This window comes from Asterias rubens, chromosome 1 (genome assembly GCF_902459465.1).
Source record: "Asterias rubens chromosome 1, eAstRub1.3, whole genome shotgun sequence".
NCBI lineage: Eukaryota > Metazoa > Echinodermata > Asteroidea > Forcipulatida > Asteriidae > Asterias > Asterias rubens.
In genome coordinates this window covers 28,827,281-28,848,557 of record NC_047062.1, presented here as the reverse complement: position 1 = coordinate 28,848,557, position 21,277 = coordinate 28,827,281, and the positions used below count along the sequence as shown (strand labels likewise).

General features: G+C 39.4%; 1 protein-coding gene across 1 annotated transcript in view; it reads right to left on the bottom strand.

Annotated features, from left to right (window-relative positions):
- LOC117289289 (RNA-binding protein Nova-1-like) overlaps positions 1–21,277 on the bottom strand; it is a 71,545-nt gene that overhangs the window by 35,623 nt on the left and 14,645 nt on the right. Inside the window, exon 2 of the mRNA XM_033770350.1 lies at positions 13,077–13,223. Within this exon, the coding sequence (XP_033626241.1) occupies positions 13,077–13,223 (147 nt within the window). The remainder of the gene's footprint in view (positions 1–13,076; positions 13,224–21,277) is intronic.

Genomic DNA, 21,277 nt, shown 5'->3' with positions numbered 1-21,277 from the left:
AATGATGCCTTTTCTATCGCTTGGTACTCCCTGCGTTATAGATTCCAAGGAGCTTTTGCAAAAAGTATCAAAAGCACTAGAGAAGTAGACAAATGAACAGGACTTCTTTAGTTGTGGAAAACATATTGCCGGATTTTTTTCACCAGGCCGACATAAAAAATCTGCATTCAGTCAAAAGTCTGAACAATCTCACCCCTGACTGCTATAAAAGTGCACTGTTTAATTTGGGTGTATATAGCTCATCCACTCTACTGATTTCTTGCTTTGTTGCAAACACACATAGCACACAGTGAACACATTTCGATGCCATAAACATCCAGCTTAGCAACAGACATTAAGCTCAAATTCAAATAAATCTTTTCTTACAGGACAGTCATCAGATAGCATAGTCCAAAAAACAAGCAAGCTAAGTAATTTCACATGGATACAGCAAACCTCCATAAAACAAGTCATCAATTTGTTTCCTGAATCTCTTCTTGTGTACACCATGGAGGTAGAATTCTAACTCTGTGTAATCATTACAGCAATTAACATCGGAAACAATGTCTAAGAATGGATTTTAATTGCATAGTTTCATCACAAAGAGTCAATAAACTCCAAGTTATTGTACAGTCAATCATTACAGAGGCCAACATGGAAGGTCTGATCCCTGCTATATGACCACAGAAAATACCTCAAGTCAAGCTAAGCAACACTAATAAAAAGGCCAATTTATGGCTGTTGTGTGTGTGCATTGACTTCACAATGGGACAACCAGGGACAACAAAACTGCACTCTCAGCATGTATTTACACATGTGGCTTTCCCAAATCCCTGCATAACTATAAACATCGTTTTTAAATACACAGCATATTACAACAGCAAAAGAGCACTCCCTACACAAATACTGTGCCATGGTCAGTCTTCTAAATCATTCTGCACAGGATGCACTGTTGTTACTTCCTTTTTCTTTGTATAAAGCCGCCACCTGTGTATGGGCCTGCTTTATCTGGAGAGCTCCCAAATAATCCCCCATTAGCAGAAGAAAAAAACCTGTCAAGATCTTAAGCTTCTACCTAATAAGGGTGGCATAATCAGGAGTGCTCAGGACTATGACCAGGTCAAGCACTGGATCCATGTCAAGCATAAGTCTAGTCCCTTGTTGACTGTAGGCCTGATACTTCACGGAGGCAACGAAGGCGATTGCCTCCGTGTCCCCTGGTCATTGCCTTGGTGCCCTTGAAATGCTCCAGTACAAATTTGCAATTTCATCATAGGGTGCCCTTTACCAAGAAGAAAATGCCTTGGTGCCCTGGCCCTTTCAAAAACAAAGCATACAGCCCTGTGACTGTACAGAACAGAGTGAGCTTTTCCCTTAAATCCTCAGTTTGCAAACAGGGGTCAGATTAAGAGGCTTGTTTATTGTACTGGAGCATAAATAAATCTCCACATTTTCATCTCACCGAATGCCTTTTTTCAGGGCCAGCGCTTTTCAGAAGCGTGAACTTTGTACATGGAGGATCATTGAGCTAGGCTAACAATGCACAAACATAGAGCAAACTGATGATCATTATGCTATGCAAACCTTTCTATGAGCACAGGGCAATGGTATTATATCGAGGTGCAACTTCAAACTGTTCACATTTTCAACTGAACCCCAGACCCTGACGTAATGTTCAATTTTGTTGAACTCAATGGGGCTTTTGGTACTACAATATTGGAGAATAATTTTGTTTTGAGTTGTATTGTTCAGAGTCACCGCAATCTCAGCCACATATTTACACATGTGGCTTTGCAAACATTCGGCAAATCAGATTTGTTCCTACGTGCCTGTATGCTTCAGGGCACCAAGGCAATGACGAGGGCGCAAGGGCAACGGAGGCCATGGCCTCCGTGGAATTCCAGGCCTGTGCACTGAAGTTTGCCCCATTGCATTGTACATGATTCCTGGTATGATTTTAGGTCATACACCCAAACAGATGGAGCTCCTAGTCAAGGTGATTGATTTATATAATGGAGAATGTTGGCAGGATAATAAACTGTACTTTTATTCCTTGAAACTGAAGCTCTTTGTGTATGAATTTGCAGTCATCTATCACTGAATGCTCTGTATCCACTTTCAATAGTTTGTATGTTCCAAATTTGTTATCAATACAGAAACATGCTTCTCTGTATCTTGTGTTTCGTTCTCTTGCGCAAATTGAGGTCAGAAAGGTCATACAATCAGGGCCCAATTTCATGGCTCTGCTTACCGTAAGCACAGAATCGGCGCTTATGGAAGCAGGGAATTCTGTGCTAACGGCAAGCGTGTTTCACGGGTTAGCGGCGAATTTTAGCTTCTGCACGTGCGTACTTCACATTACTAGGCATTCTACGCTAACAAGCTAGCGCAGAAATTCAGCGCTTGCACGTAAGCGGGGGAATCGCGATAGTTAGCGCAGAATTAGGCGGTAAGCAGAGCCATGAAATTGGGCCCTGAGCTCTTTTGGATGTAATGGCAACCAGTATTCATTCTTACTACGGCACACAGCAAAAATAACTTGGGGCCTGTCTCAAACCTCACCTTGGTCCCTGTGTGCTGCCTTCGCAGTGGAAAGGTAGAGTATGTTATTCTTGGAGCAGCATGATTTTGCAAGTGGTGGTGGTTGGAACATCAGACCTGCGGTTGATTTCACCAAACTCTTTCCAACTCTTTCCATGATTAATCTTAGGACTGAGGACGAGTTCAGTTACGTATCCAAATACGTAAAACGCATTGAAGCCATCCTAAGTTAGGACGGGTTACTCATCCTAAGTTAGGACGGGTTACTCGTCCTAACTCACAATAGGATTAATCCTAGCGTTTCGTGAAATCAGCTGCTGCTGGGACCGGAGACCAAGCCCCAAGCCAAGGTTTGAGAAAGGCTCATGATATTTGGTTCTTGGGGGAAACAAGTAAGGAAGATTTATTGAGTACAAGAGCTGACATGAAAAGCAAAGGTTTGATTAGACTTTTCAGGCTATTTGATAGTGTTGATTAGCGACTCTGTTTCTGGCAAGTCTACACATCTGCTTAGTTTTGATCCAGATGTTTGTGCGATACAAATATCGCTTCTCCAGTAAATCATGTTGTGGACAGTAATTCGCATCGTTTTATCGGGGACTATGTTAACAAAATGAACGTTACCAATCAAGACTAGGTTGTCTGCAGTGTAACTTTGTCGACCAAGTTCTTATAAACTGTTTTTCACTGAATTGGAAAACTTTGCATAGCATGTGGTGCGTGCCTACAATGATCAAACCTTGGTTGACTTGGAATTGTGTGCCGTTTGTTGTATGGTTGATCAAATGAAGCAATACACTTACACGTGTAACACTAATGTGTAGTGTGATTCAACTACTTTGTAGAGATTAGTGTTAATAATGTCTCAATCAGACACACACACACACATGTAGCCCCCAGTGTCCTCATGTCATGAACCCCGTTCTTATACTTTGCAGAGCGGCTGGATCGCCAGCCAAGATCGCCAGCCCTGTGCGTGTCAGCAGCAATCAGGGATGTTACATACAGACAGGTGCATTGGGTCTAGCAGCAGACTTAAAGGAGTCATTCCACATAATTGATTGTGTCATCTGAACCTGTAGGATAGTGACTGTAGCTGCAAGCCTAGCTGCCATGGACTGCTACAGAATTTCACTCGCAAGTAATCCGACAAAATTCATGTGACTAACATTTAACAACAAATCTTAAATGAAAAGAAAACATGATTTACAAGAGCATGCATTGAGCTTATGTTGGATCTTGGGGAGATGCTGTTATGCTTTCAGACACGCCTCATCATAACAAATTGACTTGTGGGGTTCGGTTTATGGTAGAATGTTATCAGTTAAAGTAATACAAGTAACCATGAATCATTTCCAGAATATTGAGTTACATTTTGCAGAGTTATTTCTGTAGGATCAGGCTGTGTGTGTGTGTGTGTGTGTGGGAACAAGGAAGCTCCAATCGATGATGAATTCGTAGTCGTAAAGCAGTTGTTCACATAGCTGTATGTTTGGTATTATTGCTACTGCTGTGCAATGTAGATTGTGACGGAAAAAAACCCCATATGTACAAATGTATCTTGCCTAAAGCAATAATTGCTGTTCCTGCATGCTTTAAGTCATTCCTGGATGTGTGATATACTAAGCTGATAATGCACACGATAATCATCAATAACTTTTTTTTCTTGAATAATTTTTGTCCTTGTTGACGCCTGATACTTCACTGAGGTAACAAAGGCGATTGCCTCCATGCCACCCGGTCATTGCCTTTGTGCCCTTGAAATGCTCCAGTAGAATTTTACAATTTCCTCGTACTATGCTCTTTACCAAGAAGAAAACGCCTTGGTGCCCTTGCCCTTTCAAAAACGAAGCATATTGGCCTTCTCTTGTGTTTTTTGACAGGCAGGTACACAAGTTGAAAGGTCAAATCACAGTGTAAACTTCAAAAACTTTCCCCACAACTTATCAACTGTATGTGCTGAGCATACTATGTTGTGCTTTTTACAGAATAATTGTTTTCCATTATTGTTTGTTGACTAGCAGGTACACAAGGTGAAATAATAATAATAATAATATCAAAGTCTTATAAAGCGCACTTATCTACAAACAAGCTACTTAAGGCGCTTAGACACATTTATACAGAAAGATATGTAATTGAAGTTATGAATTCTGAGACCCAATTATGTAGCACCTTATAAGGGTTTACAAGGGTGCTGCGGCACATTTAGCAGCCACAGCCAGGAACACCAGGGCGAACCCCTCCTCTTTTCGACAAGTGCACTGGGTTCTTTTACATGCGTTTTACACAACACACAGAACCAAGGTCTTTGCGTCCCATCCGGGGGAAAAGGGACAAATCATGCTGTGAACTTCAACAATGCAGTGACAATTTGTTTTCCTTCTTCCCACAACACAACAACTGTTTGTTCACAGTGCTGATCAAACTGCAGATACATGTTGTGCTTATTCCCTCCTCATGCTCCGCTCCACTGAAAAAAAAAAAACATATCAGATAAGTCCAAGATCAGCCTAGAGTGGCTTCCATCCCGCTAATCAACCGCTTGCCAGTGTCACCAGTCGAGCATAAAAAACCAAATGAAGACATTAGGAAATGACGAGGACCTTCAGAGAACGTGCCAACCTATGCATCGCCTAAACAGCCCGGGAAGTCCAATTCCGTGGCCCTAACGTTTTTTAATTTAGCTCCTCGGGTAGGAGGGATGATAAGTGAGCGTGACGTTTGTGCAACACTGTATAATAAACAGAGTCGTCAACGCCGAATGGACCAAGTCCCATATTCATCACCATCTGTGCATCCCGGTTGTCTGCTTTCTTCACCCTTTTTATCAACGACCCTCGTCACACACAAAAATGATAAGTGGCACGATGAGATTGATTCAAACACCTTTATTAATAACTATCTTCATTTCAATTTTGGAGAGTTGATGAATCACCTGAGAGCGGATGTCATGTTGCGGTTCTATGCATTCTGAACCATATGGGGTGGCAGGCAACTGATTACTGGCTAGTAATAGTTAACAACACAGTGGTACAGTGTGCATCGCAGCAAAGGAAAGTAATGAATAAAAGAATGAACGAAATCAATTTAAAAGGGTCGACACATCCGAAATGTCTTATTGAACAATGTGTTTGCATCATAACCAGGCTTTTATTGTATTCAAAACAGGAATGTATTGTTTTGTAACAACTCTTAGTATGAATAGCAATACAAACTTACTTGGTTTAAAAAAGTTCAGCAACTTTAAATATTATAAAGCTTTTTGAGAATCATTTCACTTAAAAGTAATGTGGTTAAATGCAAAAAAAATAAAAAGTTTTTATTCCCCCCCCCCCCCAAAAAAAAACCAAAAAAAAAACCCAAAACAACCCGATTAATAATATGGTTCTATTCAAATGGCCACGAAAAAAATCCTGTTTCTTAAAAGATAAGTATTATAATTAAAGAATTTTCACAGATTTAATCAATATCTTGGTTGTTGACCATCCCTGCATTTAGGTTATGGTTATGGGTAAGTTTTACGGGTAACAACCCTACAAAAAACTTCATGTCCACGTAAAAACAAGCATTTTGTGTACAGCTGCTACTCGAATCAGCTGCTACTCAAAAATCAGGTTTTGTTATTCAATATTGGCATTTAGTGTGCACAAAATAAGGTCAGTCAAAATGTTCTGCTACGCAAACTTGCTGCATGAAATAATTCCTTGTTAAAGGAAAGAATGAACCCAATATAAGCCACAAACTGCCTAGAGTCCGAGCTCTCTAGAAAGTGAAAATAGATTTGTTGGTTATTTTTGGAAGGGAAGGGTGAAGAGCAAAGCTCCTGAAGGATTGATAAGGAAACGCGAGCAGACCTAAAATAGACAGTGCGTGGACTGTGACATTTGAAAGCCTTGAACTTTCAAAAATCTGCATACAGTTTTGCGTTGATTATTATGCATTCTAAGCATATTACGGGTATATTTGACTTAGAAAGGTCACTGTAAGGCCAATGTTTTGTCCAGTTCTGAGAAAATACAAACATCACCCCCAACAAACCACAACCGACCCCCAAGACTCTGTTTACAAACTTAGCTATTTCAGTGTCGCTGAAGATGTAAACAGAACAATTATAACAGTCCATAATGAAATCATGGACCTGTTCAAGCAAAATGTACAACCTTTTTACTTGGAAAATAATCACGGAAAGTCGTATGGTTTGCTCTTAAATGGTTCTGTGACTAGCCAGCAGGACTAGTCAGCTGGTCATTTCACAAATCTTGACAATATTTCAAAGGTTTTCTTTAAACATTGTCATTAGCTATGGGACTTAAGTTGAACAGGATTCTGGTTGGTCTACATGTGTTTAACTGGCATTTGGACAGTTGACTAATGTTACAGGATTTTGTTACCTTTTGTACATAACGTTTTTGGCCCCACATGAATCCCAACTCACTCTGTGGTAGTAGGATGTATGAAATACATTTTACCTGTACAAGTTTCAGCTTCATTGGTTGTCAAGTTTTGGGGTAAAAAAAAAAGAAGCGAAAATCACAGAGTAATGTTTTCAGAAGAGTCCCGTAAATTTGTTGTACATGCTAAAAGAATTTTCGTCTCACTGAGACGAAAATCATTTTCCAAGAAATTGCTCAACTCAATTCTCACTTACTAAAGCACCCTGTCCCCAGCAAGTAAAGTTTTAAGGGAAGCTTTTTACCATTTATCTTCAAACAGTGTACATGTAAATCAGTGAACATTGTGTTTTAGTGTCATACAAAAAGTACCCAAACCCTGCAAGGGAGAACCATGTTATACAAATTTCAATCCTGAAAAAAATCCTCAGGAATTTTGTCTTCTTCAAGAAATTTGTAAACTTATTGGTTTGAGGAATGTTTTCTCCATCCCGGATACAGCATTAAATATGTATCAAGATATCAACTAGATATGTCTACATGCCTATGTTGATATCCTCAAGGACAGCGGGGGCCACTCCAACAGAAATACCATTCTTGAAAGGACTGCCACTGACATTTCATCTGATAATTGCTTGAGCAGTGTACATCACAACCAGCATCTATTTACCAAGCTGTTTGGAGACTAAAGAAACCTGTAGCTTCTCAGAATGAATTCAGTCTGGTTATGTTGACAGACTGGATGATCTGTAGTTTCAACTTTTACCTCAGGTTCTTATGAAGGTCAATGTACATGTGATTGTATGTTTTGCAGTGTTGTGGTTAAACATGCGTTGGGCTTTTAACAACCTGTGTACAGTAGACCCTAGTAGTAGAAACAACGAGGACAGAGTACCCTGTCCACGTCTTGGTGCAATAGTAATTCTTTGTTCATTTCAAAACACTTCCATGATAACATGTACACGTCACATGCTAATGTACTATGTACAATTTTGTTCCATCAAAACAGTCATGTTTACTCTCGCCAAACTGAGAAACAAGTCTTTTGTTTGGTGCACAAGATTTGCGTGTAATTTATTCATGCATCTCATCTCGATGGTGGTTTATCTTTGAGAGGTGTGTAATGTAGCTTTGCTCAAGCCTTTAAATATTTCAACATCTGAGAAGTAATTACTTATCCATGGGTGTACAATACACTACGTGTGTGGCTTTGGGATTTTGTATTAAACAAATCTCCTTCTTCATTACCTTCCAGTTCCCGCCTTCGCGCACCACCAAGTACTTAAGCAGCATCCAACAACAGAGTCCAGCATTCTCACCTGAAGACGATCACAGCAAACTGATCAAACTGTGGAGTTATTAACCACCGGTTCTTTTCAGAACAAAACTACTCAAAGGAGATATTCACATTGTGTTATCACAAAATTCTCTTAGTTCTTCATTATCGTGAAGCGACTTGGAGTCCACTCCAAATCTTGAGGCTGAAATTTAAAGCCTCCAAAAAATGAAAATGCCTTGTGGGTCTTTCAACTCTTTGATTTATCGAGAAAGCTGAGCACGACATAGGTCAAGAGGTCAAACTCACATCACTCATAAGAAACGCTCCAAGGATCAGTCGACCCCTCATGATCCACCGACCCCACCACTAGCCTAATGTCAAACAAATCTAAAGGCAATTCGAGGTATGTGAAATATGAACTACTACTCCTTCAGATTTAGGGCCCAACGCCATGGAATAGAAATAATTTATCATCAGGAGGTCACAACGATTCTAGGTCATCCATGTACTTTGGAGTAAGTTGTTGCCAAACTTGGCACTTCAAAAACAAAACACTATCCTGTTTTAGTAGGTAGCAAATGCATAATCGAGATGGCAAATGCATCAACATACATTTTACAGATATTTCTCCACGCAAGAGCAATCGTCATAAAAGAACACAGAACATAACCAATGCTTGATTCCAAATAGTCTGGCTACTTTTCAAACCCAGCGCTTTAACTGTGCAGTATGTCAGTGTGCTCAGGGTACCTGACACAGAGGGTCAGAGCGTGAGAAAGGTCTTACGAGCCTGTTCAATTACATACGTCAAGTAATAGCATCTCGCCCTCAGTGAACCAACTAACGAACCAGACACTATTACCCAAGCCCAACTGCTCTGTGGAAACCACTCATCGCAAACAAAACATCGTGTCATTGCTCATTAGCATTCGTTGTTTCCCGACGCCTGAATGCAAATTGTACTTGACAGGGCTTTCTATCCTTCAAACTTTGAGAGATTGAACAAATTGCAATCAAATTTTGTCAAATACCTTCAAGTTTTAAAAATCTTGATGGCAACATAATAAAAATGATATAGTATTCCAATTTAGGTTTAACCTGTTCAACATAACAGGGTATAGCTGTACAAACAGCACCTCCAATTTCAGATTCAGTGACATGAGTCCAATCATATCACTACACGATCACACACTGTACATTATCCAAGGCTAGGTAAAACACAAACACGAAAAACACAATTAACAATGCCCGCATAGTGGCTGGCCAGGGCTGGATGCAATGTATTTTCAAGTATGGGTAAGCTTTTATGTAAACATAGTGACCAATAAATGCTGGTACAATTGTGGCAGATGTCCATCATTAAATAGTTTAATAGCACGTTGTTCCAAACCAAGTGACTGAGAACCTCCTGGTGCCCTTTTCAAACTTGGGATAAAAATATTAGGATCAGAGCAACAGACTCGATGATACAATATAGTGCAACGTTTGCCATAAACTGTTTTAGTGGTTGGTTAACATGACCAGTTAATATTATCATTTCACTGTCCCATCAGCATTTTTGTTAGGCTGTAAGTCAAGAAATTGGGATGCTTTTCAACATTGAACTAGTCAGCCAGACCACTTGGAGTTAATGTTTAAAGGAACACTTTGCCTTGGATCGGTCGAGTTGGTCTTTGAAAAGCGTTTGTTATAATATGCATATGGGTAGAAAGATGCTGTAAAAGTAGAATACAATGATCCACACAAACACGCCTCGAAATTGCACGGTTTTCCTTTTACCTCGTCGGCTAACACGGTCGGCCATTTATGGGAGTCAAATTTTTGACTCCCATAAATGGCCAACCATGTTAGTCTCCACACAGTAAAAGGAAAACCACGCAATTTCGAGGCAAACTTGTGTGGATCATTGTATTCTACTTTTAAATTATCTTTCCAACCATAAGCATTTTATAACAAGCGGTTACAAACGCTTTTTTTATAGACCAACTTGTCCGATCCAAGGCAACGTGTTCCTTTAACTCAGGCCGATACTGTACGATTGTTCAGCAGAGTTTCTTGCATTTAGCCAACAGTAAGATATGTAACTTTCATGTAATAGCTCTGGAACAGCTTACCCGATCATCACAAAACAGCCTTATTTATTATTATATCTTTTATCAGAGCTGAGGTATTATCTGTAATAGAAAAACCATAGAATTTTTTATTTTATCCAGTTTCCAGTTTGTTTTCTCATAAATGTTTGTAACATAGGGCCTACGTAGCAGTTTTTACCAAGAAAAACTATGGCTGCCAAATAGCCATAAGAATTGTATAGGCCTACATTACGTACAATGACTCTTCGAAAAGTACAAGTTAACTCTCAGGACCGACTAATCAAATGAGAATGCTGCATTACAATCAAATCCCAACACAATGAACTATCACTGATCAGCTCCTGCTAATTGTGTGTTCTACGCCAGGAACAATCAAACAACACAATGCTTTTCAGTTACAATGCATGCATTCGGAAAACCCTGCAAATTTGCTGGTACCAAACAATAAGCATCTCCGCCATACATACTATAATTATGGCGCATACACACAATGCCCTCTCAGAATGAAACATACTCATCTACATAAATGTAATTCTGAACATGTCATACAGCTCATTTTTATTTGTCTGCAAACATGCTATTCACAGGCATGATATTTGGTCCTTGGGAAAAAGTAGGAACCTTTTATCGCGTACAAGGGCTATTCTGCATAGTGTGTACTCTCTAACTGTAAACGAGTTAAAAACACCACTCTTTACATTTCGAGCTGTCCCTCATAGCTCTTTAAAAATAGTGGTGGTTATTTCACTCTTCAAGAGGGGTTTCACTCCAGGACAGAGTGGAAAATCACTCAAAAATATGCAAACTTAAATCTAAAAGAGTGGAAGACCACTCGAAAAAGAGTTGTCCCTCATATGGCTCTTCAAAAAGAGTGGTGGTTATTTCACCCTTTTAGAGGGGTTTCACTCCAGGACAGAGTGAAAAATCACTCAAAAATACGCAAACTTCAGTCTAAAAGAGTGGAAGACCACTCGAAAAAGAGTTGTCCTTCATATGGCTCTTCAAAGAGTGCTTTTTCACTCCTTTGCATAGAGAGAGTAGGCTGTAGCATGGCTGTAACAGACGTTTCAGGCATAATTAATAACAAATTTTCAGATTTTTCAAAGGGCATACAAATTGGAAACAGACTAAAGTAGGAAGAATATCATGACTGATTTCAGGTTTTGAGAATCACACCTGAAGAGGGTCATTATTTTAGATTTTTATGATATATCTATGTGAACATTTGTATGGCAAACTCAGGCCATGAGGTGGAGAATTGGACAGGTGAATGTAGATTCTGCAGCCCATGTGTAAACCCGTGGTTTTTTTTCTTCTTATCTTCATCACCTTTATGTGTAGCAGCTTTCATCAATGTCAAACTTGATCTAAACCGATTTCGATTAATGATTAAAACTGATCATCTTAATCTGTCAAAGTAGTAATACAAATTTAAAAGGCACTCAACATTTGGTATTCAATTCAGACATCCAAGAAGAAGAAGGAAAAAACACCCATAGTTCCAATGGATAATAAGATAAGCTGAATAAAAATGCCAAATATAAGTAAGCAAATTTTCCTTTTCAGGAAGTCCCCTCTACACAAATGCTTCCCTTAACACTTTTTGAGAGATTAAAGGCACTTAAACAAAAACAAATTGTCACCAGTGATCTGCTAACATGACAGATGCAAAGAGGTCCCCCTTGTGAGTGTTTCTCACTGCATCTTGTTGTTTGCCAAACACCCACAAGTTGACACAATGAATAGCTAGCCGAACATACTACACCTTGATTTAGCCTGAAGCTGTTGACAAGCAAGCCTTTATCCCATCCTATTCATCACTCTATTCCCCCCTCCACAAGCAATACCAGAATGTATGCAATAAGGATCTAATGCTACAATATCATTTGCAATTTGCAGCGTATGGTAGTTTTTCCCTTTGTACATCTTCTTTATCAAACAGAAACAGACAGCATCAGCTAAACAAACATTCAGTTCTTTATTATTTTATTATTTTTAGGTGACATTCAGAAGAATCAATGTTAAAACAAAAAATTGTTTTTTCTTCTTGATTGTGAGTGGCTTGGTTATAAAATTAACTCAAAATCGAAATTCAGTTTACAATAAAAAACAACAGAAAATCGGAAGAAATCAATTGGATGAAAAATGCCCATCAGCACCTTCAGATCATCTTGTATGTCTGTGCTGATAAAAGGAATTTACTTTTGATAGCAGACCTCTATGCCGATGGGGAGATGGTGAAAAAAATTCCTCTTGTGTTTCAAATACAAAGTTGCGTGAGAAGTTTGAGGACTGTCAACACTACCATATTTCTCTGCGTATTATAATGTGCTGCTAAAGTACAAAATGCCATAAGGTTAACATGGCAATGCAGCATACTTGTGGTTCACTGGCCAAATGCCAATTAAAATATTTAAGGACTAGTCAAAATTCTCTCCAAGAGGTCTGGGTGGCTAGATCAGTGTTGAATAGCATCTCTATAATTAATATATGAAATATGTAAAAGTGCAATGGCGAATGACAAGCTAACTTGGGTCAATTTCATAGAGCTGCCAAGGCACAAACAGTAGCTAAGCACAGCAAAATAATGCTTACCAGAATATTGCCACCAGCCAAAATGCCCTTTCTCAAAAGTACAATTTGTAACTGGTATCCTGCAAAACTGTTGCTCAGCAGAAAACAGTTAGGAAATATCTACTGAATGCAGCTCTATGAAATTGGGCACTGGTCCTGCTGGCGAGACACTGAAACAATTCAGGGCAAACCCTGTGCAATAATAGACAATACACTTACCTGGATAGAAATCGTTGTTTTTGGATAGTTTGATGATGGTTTTTGTGTCCTTCTGTAGCTGAGCGATGGTTTGTCCCCCCTTTCCTATAATAGAACCTGCCACTGTGCTGGGGATCAACATTTTTAACATGTATTTGGTGTCATCACCTGAAACACAAGAGAAAAAATAGGACAGATAAATTATCACTATATCACGCTACTTTGGGATGTAATTTCAAAGTTTATATTCCTGTTTGTCAGACGATCCTACAGCTCTACAGAGAAAATCATACGTTAACTCAAATAGAAAACATTGACATAATGTCACTTTCAATTTCCTGTTATTCCGTTGAAAACGCCATATTAAAAAACTTCTGCACGTAAAGAGGCACCAAATTTTCCCAGAATGGTGATTTTGAAAGCCTCAGTGGCACACATCCTGTTTCATCTTGGCCAATCTAAAACATCTAATTTACTCTGTGTTACGCTCAAGCGCCTTTTAACAAGCAATATCTCAATACAAAAGCCCCTCGTCTTGTCCCGGAACCCACGGGTCTCCTGTTTCAAACACTAAGACGGAAAGACAAGAAAGCTGCAAGGGGCCTAGCCTCATCAGCCACAGAAATCGACCAACGGCCAAACCGGGTGAAAATACATTAACTCTTGATTTCACCGTTGAATATTAGAAATGCCGAGGCTTGCAGCTGCCTTAAGGAAGAAACCCGGTGATTAGCTGGCCACTGTTTAGATTGCAGACTCAGGGAAACTCTGACATTTTACAAACAATTGGTTTAAGATTTGTTATTACTAGCTCCAGATATTGTACTATAAACTTTAAAAGCTCCAGAGAATTGTTGTTATTATCGATTGTTGGTGCAAAAAAAAAAAAAAAAAAGTAAATTCTGTTTACAGTTACAGTCCATAAAAGTAAACAACCGCATAAAAAAAACAGTAAAAATACTTGTTATCTCATTCACCCATAAAAATTACAGCAAAAGATAAATGATCTGCACCTTTGATGTATTGTCTTCATTTTTATTATGACTATTGCTTTTATGTAGATAAATTGGCATTCTGAATAATGCTCATACATAATTAATCATGCATTTAAAGTGGAACTGCCTCATTAGAATTGCATTTAGTTGTTGGAGCTGCATTTCAAGTTAATTGCTTGCCAGCAGGAACCGTGTACAGTCAATAGGATTTAGCTCCCTGAGCCTCCACAAAGAGACAAGAGGATCAGTCACTGTGTGATAGAAATAAGTAACAAGTCATTACAGGCATGTATGCTTCGTTTTTAAAAGGGCAAGGGGCACCAAGGCATTTTCTTCTTGGTAAAGGGCACCCTATGAGCAAATTGTGAATTTTTACTGGAGCATTTCAAGGGCACCAAGGCAATGACCAGGGGGCAAACACCTTCGTTGTCGCCGTGAAGTATCAGGGCTGTGTGCATACTGAATACTGAATACAATGAAATGGAAATTATCTTAAGCATCGCAACTAGAACACAGGTAAACATCCTGTGCAGTTGCGTCAAGGCATTAACCATTGTTTTTATAGTTATTATTAACTACTCAATCAGCACATTTAATCTACACATGAGGGTGATCAGACCACTCTATGCCACTTCACTAGAGATACATCAATCCCTCTTGTACAGGGATGTGATAGGCTGTTGAGAAAAAAGAAGAAGATATCTGAGCGCAAAGCGCGAAAGCATGCAAACTCAAAAACTTGTGAGCATGAAGCCCAAATATTAACATATACAGTTTGAAAACCCAGCTCTGCAATCTGGGGCATGGTTACATCTCCATTTTTTTTTTTTTTTTTTTGAGGGGGATAAAAAAACGGAACTTTAAAAAAAAAAAATTATTTTAGGGTAAAACAAAATGGAATTCCGTTTTAAAACGGAGGAATCACATCCCTGCTTGTATGGCCTGTGAAACCTACACATATTGCCACACAGCTAGAGTCTGCTGACTGTGAAACCAGACTTCTGATTTCTAGTCATTTATATGCAGAGCTGGCACCCCAAGATTGATAATGATGGTGGGAGCCACATGAATAATTAATACTGACACAAGCCGCTACCTGCGTCAATGCACTGACGGGCAACAGGGAGCATCACTATGGACATAGTCCGCCCCACAGGCAATGTGCATGGATCAAAGCTAAATTAATAGCAAAACGATACCATAATTTTCCATTACCGTAATTTTTGGATTATAAACCGCGGTTTATATGTTGATTTTGACATTTTTTTGAACTCCCGCGGTTTATTCTCCGGGCGGCTTGTAAGCCGACGTATAAATATTTAAGAGAAAAAACGGCATTTTTTAAAAAGAAAGATCGTTTGTAAAATATTCTATATAATGTTTTTTTTTTTCTTAAACGAGAACAAAAACCTGCCTGTGTGATGACAAAAACCTGTTGAAAATCCCACCACAATTGTATTCCATGTTTCCTTTGTAAAACGTTTATCAACCGCCCTCGGCTAGCTAGCTCCCCCTCTCAGCGCAACTCGGGTTAGACTAGACTGGTGCCCGTCTATTTATCCTAGCGATCTCTACATGCTGACGTCAGACATTCAAGCTATACTCGTGTCTCAGCGAAATAGACTCGTCCCCTGTGTATTTTTCCCACGATCTTTATATACTGACGTCAGACATCCAGGCTACACTCGTGTCAGCCAGCGGTTTCTTCAGCTCAACCACGCACACCGCAACAGCAGAATGGTGAATGGACGTACGCAAAGAACTATGCCGCTCCGGGGGGGTCAAACAAAACGTTTTCAACCTGCCCTGATTGTTGAGTCCAGTAACATTGGAAATTTTATTTCCAGGCGGCGCAAATGCGTGGGCGTAGCGCAACCCGTCGGCGAACATCGCTCAATACGGTGCCACCAACATCTGTTGTGCAATCTCGAGATTGAGCAGCGCAATTAACAGATTGCTAGCTTTACGAACTCGCATGTGTGTACATGTGCTTAATGTGCACGCTGCATGATACATTACTACATACACACACGCTACGTCCGTCTGCCCGTCCGTCGTTGCAATAATCTGTTGTGTGGATCCTCGTTGTGGGACTTCAATAAAAGGGAGGGAGAAACACCGGCCAACCACCCTACTTTAATTCCCTTATTGAAAGACCCATTTCAACCTTATTTCCCGTCTACTCCGATGTTTAATAAAAGTGAATCCCCTGTCCTTGTGATTACGAAAACAATAAGGTAGCGCATTTTGTTTCATTACTACCGCTATACAATAAAAGTGAGGGAAAAAGTAGTCGTCCCCATTGTTATTTCTTTTATATTTTATAAAGGAATTTTGCATGTTTAAAAAATGTTCCTATATACATTGTAAACAGAAACAACAGTCATATACAATACTCTCATTTGTGTTGTGGTAGCCCTGAAAAGGACCGTTTGGTTTTGGTTTTGTCTATTTTCTATTTAAAGGATTCCTTGGATATAAATCTTCGCACTGTTTCTTTATCACTCACTGCTTCTGCAGACGAATCCTATGTTAAAACGATGGTACGGCCACACACTGTCTGAAGTAAATTTTTATTGCAAGCAACACGAACTCACTTACCTACAAATAAAATAGGATTAAACTTTGTCAATTTTAAAATTTTTTATTGGATTTTTTCAGTATCACAATAATAAACGTATTTTCAGTTGTAACTTTCATCAATAATTATCCAACACAAACAATTATGTGGTCCCGCAAAGGGGGTGCTGCCAGCTTACAAAAAGAATGCTATCCTATAATAGATCATTTCAATTACGATCAATAGTGTAAACTTCAATACATTTCCACTTAATTACGACGCAACTCCCACATTGCGGCAACTATACAAGACTGACTGATGTGCCGCCCGCCTGTCACTGCACATCGCCACAAAGAGGACCGCAAACAAGCACGGCCCCTAAGTGTTCACGCATGCGGTGATTGGCCGTTTGATGATTGGCCGGTGATAGTTCCATTCATAAAATCTTGGCTAGACTTCGGACGAATCGAGTAGAGCGGCTGCCCATTGTACAACGGGGAGCTTGAACGTTTGACCCACGCTTTGAGGCTCGGGGCCCAGTCTAATCAAACGTGAACAACTTTTGTCAACAGAGGGCGATGCGATGCAGGGCAAAGTTCAACTATTTCTCGGTGTGCGTTGTCGACCGATCTTTGATTCACGGAGAGTTTGTTGCCAAAGAAGTTTCCAAAACATGGCCAACACAACCGATCATCAAATCTCAAATTCTTGAAAAGGGTTGTTGATGGAAAAAAAATATAACTCAGGACTGCTAGTGTGAGATAAAAAATCTCCTGTACCGCGGCAGGTTTGCGTACTTCACTTCCATGTTTTGAGGTTAGTTTTTCATGTTTTTTTTTTTATTTTGATCGCGGTTTATACGCCGCGCGGCATATACGCCAACATCTAAATATTTTTTTGTATATTTTGAGGAAGTACGGTTTATACGCCGCGTGGTTTATAATCCGAAAATTACGGTACATCAAATGGTTGTCACTTGGGGCAGTTCTCATCACTCTGGTGACACTTATGAATATTGTTTGTTTGAATTTTTTCTTCTTCGCGGCTTTAAATGGTCTAATACCACACGGTGAACGATTTCCCTTGTATAGCAGAGCAAAATGTGTCAGTTGTTGCTCAAAAATCATCATTCACTACTCAATAATAGGATCCAGTGTGAGGGGTTTGATGGCTATAAACAAAACAGTGTCCAAAAACAATTACCATTTTTCCCCAATATCTTTTTTTTTTCCCCTCTTTTTTTTCCTGGAGGAAATTATTTATTAAAACAAAAACAACTCCTCGTTTTACAAACATGCTGAAAAACCATAACAGCCAAACAAAATATAAAGTTAACCTACAACACTTTATAAAATACAATTGACCTTGACACAATAATTTGAGTCCAAACCATCCCAATTTATCCCCAATCTCTTGAAACATGTCTCATCTGATTCCCAGTGCACATGACAGACCTGCAAATAGTTCAAACATTACCAAACATCACATAAAAAATATGTCCTTGAATTGAACGCATTCAATTAGCCTGAATCCAAGCCAGTGAATCATGCTTCAATATAACCCTTCTCGATACCGCTGCTCAAATAATCATACTTCCCATGCATTAAATCTAAAAAAAACATGGAAGAAGAAAAAAACGCAGCGCACATTTCCAAAACTGTGATTATCAGTGATCGTGAAATCCCTTAAGAGAGGTCTTCGAAATCCCTTCTTACGCATGGCACAGATATGTGTAACAGGATTGCCTGTGCATTTACACAAAACCAACACAGCCCACATATGCATGACACACTCCTGATCCTGATATTAAGCGACACAGTACCACAGGGCTTTTTGGCCAGAGTAATATCGTTGGGAAGAAACAACTAACGCTGCTCCAAACCATCGCATGATTTCCCGGAGACGACGACGATGTAATCATCTTCACCTACACACAGGGAGAGACTACATACTGGACAAGAATTACAAGCATCTAAAGCAGTTACTTCTTTACATGCCTTAGCGCTGACCCAAACCGCCCTGGGCTTTGTCGACACCTCGCTACCCTATTTCAGACACGTACGCGTCCTAACTGTGTTAGTTGCCCATTTTGTGATAATAAACTTGGAGCTGGTTAGCTAGCAGCTACACTTCTATTCAGAAGACGACACCTCTATAATGAATTAAATGGAACAAAACAAGTTCTTCTTTTTCCCCCTAATCAATATTCCTTCAGAGCAGAAGATCTGGGCAACATTACGTCATAGAATTTTACATTAGTTTAATCACTTTATATTCATGACTATCTTTTCATTAAATCAAAGCGCAGTGCCTGTTGCATAAATCAACACAGGTCGCTCAAATCAAGACGTTAAATGTCAACGTCAATTCATAAATTCATAAACTCAAGATTGCTTTTCCTAAATAGTGTGCCCAAGTATGGCATAAATAAAGATCTTCTGAAGAAAAGAGGATTTTCAAATTACCATAAACCACTCCTTCATAAATCCAGGACAAACATACACTGAATTTTTTTAAATTATTTTTAATTGTGTCTTGTGAGTTTGTGTCTTGGATGTAAAAAGTACAAGGTGACAAACATTTTGTATATTTTGTATTGTGGTAACACCATGTGTATTTTGTTGTGTAGATTTGTTCTTTAAGTGGGTCTTGTTATTTATTCTACTGCTGCGGCGTAGATCTCAGAATTCAGGGGAGTACCTAGTTTTGACTTGGCCCAATTTCATAGATTTCAAAAATTTGCTAAGCATGAATTTTCTTCCTTGATAAAAACATGATTACCAACCAAATTTCAGCGTGTTTTTCAGGATAAGCAAACAACAGCTGAATACCAGTAACAAGGAATATGCAACAAATTGAAATTTGGTTGGTAATCCTGTTTTTACCAAGGAAGACATTGCATGCTTAGCAAATGTTTGTGCTTAGCAGCTCTATTAAATTGGGCCCTGTTCTGAACTGCTACTTCGGCGGGAGATAAACTAGGAATCTGCCTGGACTACTACTTTTGTTTAGTGGATCGAGGGGACTTCTCATTATAACTTCACTGCCACACAGATGGAGCTCTTTAATTGGTCTCAACATTTCAAACATGGACAGGAGGCATTTATCTTTTGCACCTGTGCTTATAAGACAGTTTCTTCATTTCTATTGGTCGAGAGCAACGGCCGAGACAGTTGTGCCACATCACGCGATACGCGCGACGCGCACAGCATTCCCGTATAAGGAGTTGTTTACCCGAGGGCCTTGACTGGGCCTTACCATTTCATAGCTGGAGGGGTGTTGTGTTGAAAGAAAACATTGAAAAATTATAATTTTTGCATTTATTTTACTTTTGGACCATACGTGTTGTTGTTTTTTGACCGAAAAGGTATTTATGAATGGGAATCAAAGTGTGTTGAATCGGTTTTCAACTAGTGGTTTAAACCCGCCGAGGCCTGGTTCTTGATAATTTACCGAGACGAAATTATCAAGAACCAGGCCTTGTTGGGATTAAACCACTAGTTAAAAACCTCTTCACCACACATCGATTCCCTTATTAAAATCTTGAAAATTCATTTGATCACTATGTTGAAACTGTCACTCGGAAAAACAGTGTACGTGTCATTACCAGTGGTACCCCCTGCTTATTTTGTTTAAACTTCACTTTCAGCTGTGAAGTGGTATGCATTTCCCTGAATTCATATGCACATAAAAAAATATATTATGTTAAACACATCATTGTATGCAGTTGTCATGCCTGGTGCTTAGTTCTTGAATGGGCAAGGGCATCAAGACACCTCTTTGAGGACATTTTAAATTTTGTATCACAAAGTTTCATGGGGCACCAACACATTGACCATGTGCAACTGAGGCAATTGCCTTTGTGATGTATCAAACCTGAATTATACGCACATTCACCTCGGCACTAAATTCTTGCAAAATGAACTGGAGACTATTTGCCCGCTGTTACTTCCACCAGATGCAGTTTGGCTTTACTGATGACGTTGAATGTAGGCTATTACATAGAAAAAAACAAGCAAAAAAAAAAAAAAAAAAAAAAAAAAACCAGCTGCAGAATTCATTCTAATGTATGCATTGCAACTGCACAGGATGTTTACCTGTGTTCTAGTTGTGATACTTCCGATAATTTACATTTCATTGTATTCAGTATTCAGTATGCACACAGCCCTGATACTTCACGGAGACAACAAAGGTGATTGCCCCCTGGTCATTGCCTTGGTGCCCTTAAAATGCTCCAGTAGAAATCCACAATTTCCTCATAGGGTAGGTGCCCTTTTACCAAGGAGAAAATGCATTGGTGCCCTTGCTCTTTCAAAAACGAAGCATACAGGCCTGTGCACATAAAGGTATACACGTAGGCCTACTGTACAAATGTATATGCCTACAATGTATGATTGCTTTTTCCTACTTGTGGAGGCAAGCATTTGTCTGCATACATTGTATGGATATAAAGTGTGAGCGCATGATAATACGCATACAGTTTACAGCAGAATGCATACCTGGGGGTAAACAGTACTTGCCTTTGATACAAACCATGTAAATAGAGTATGTGCACATAAACACTTCAACCAAATTAGTTTATGCTGTTCAACCCTCTAGCTTTTTGGGGAGGAGTTTATGCTTTGGACTGGACAGAGATGTGAGCTTGATACCAGCACAAACCCTTA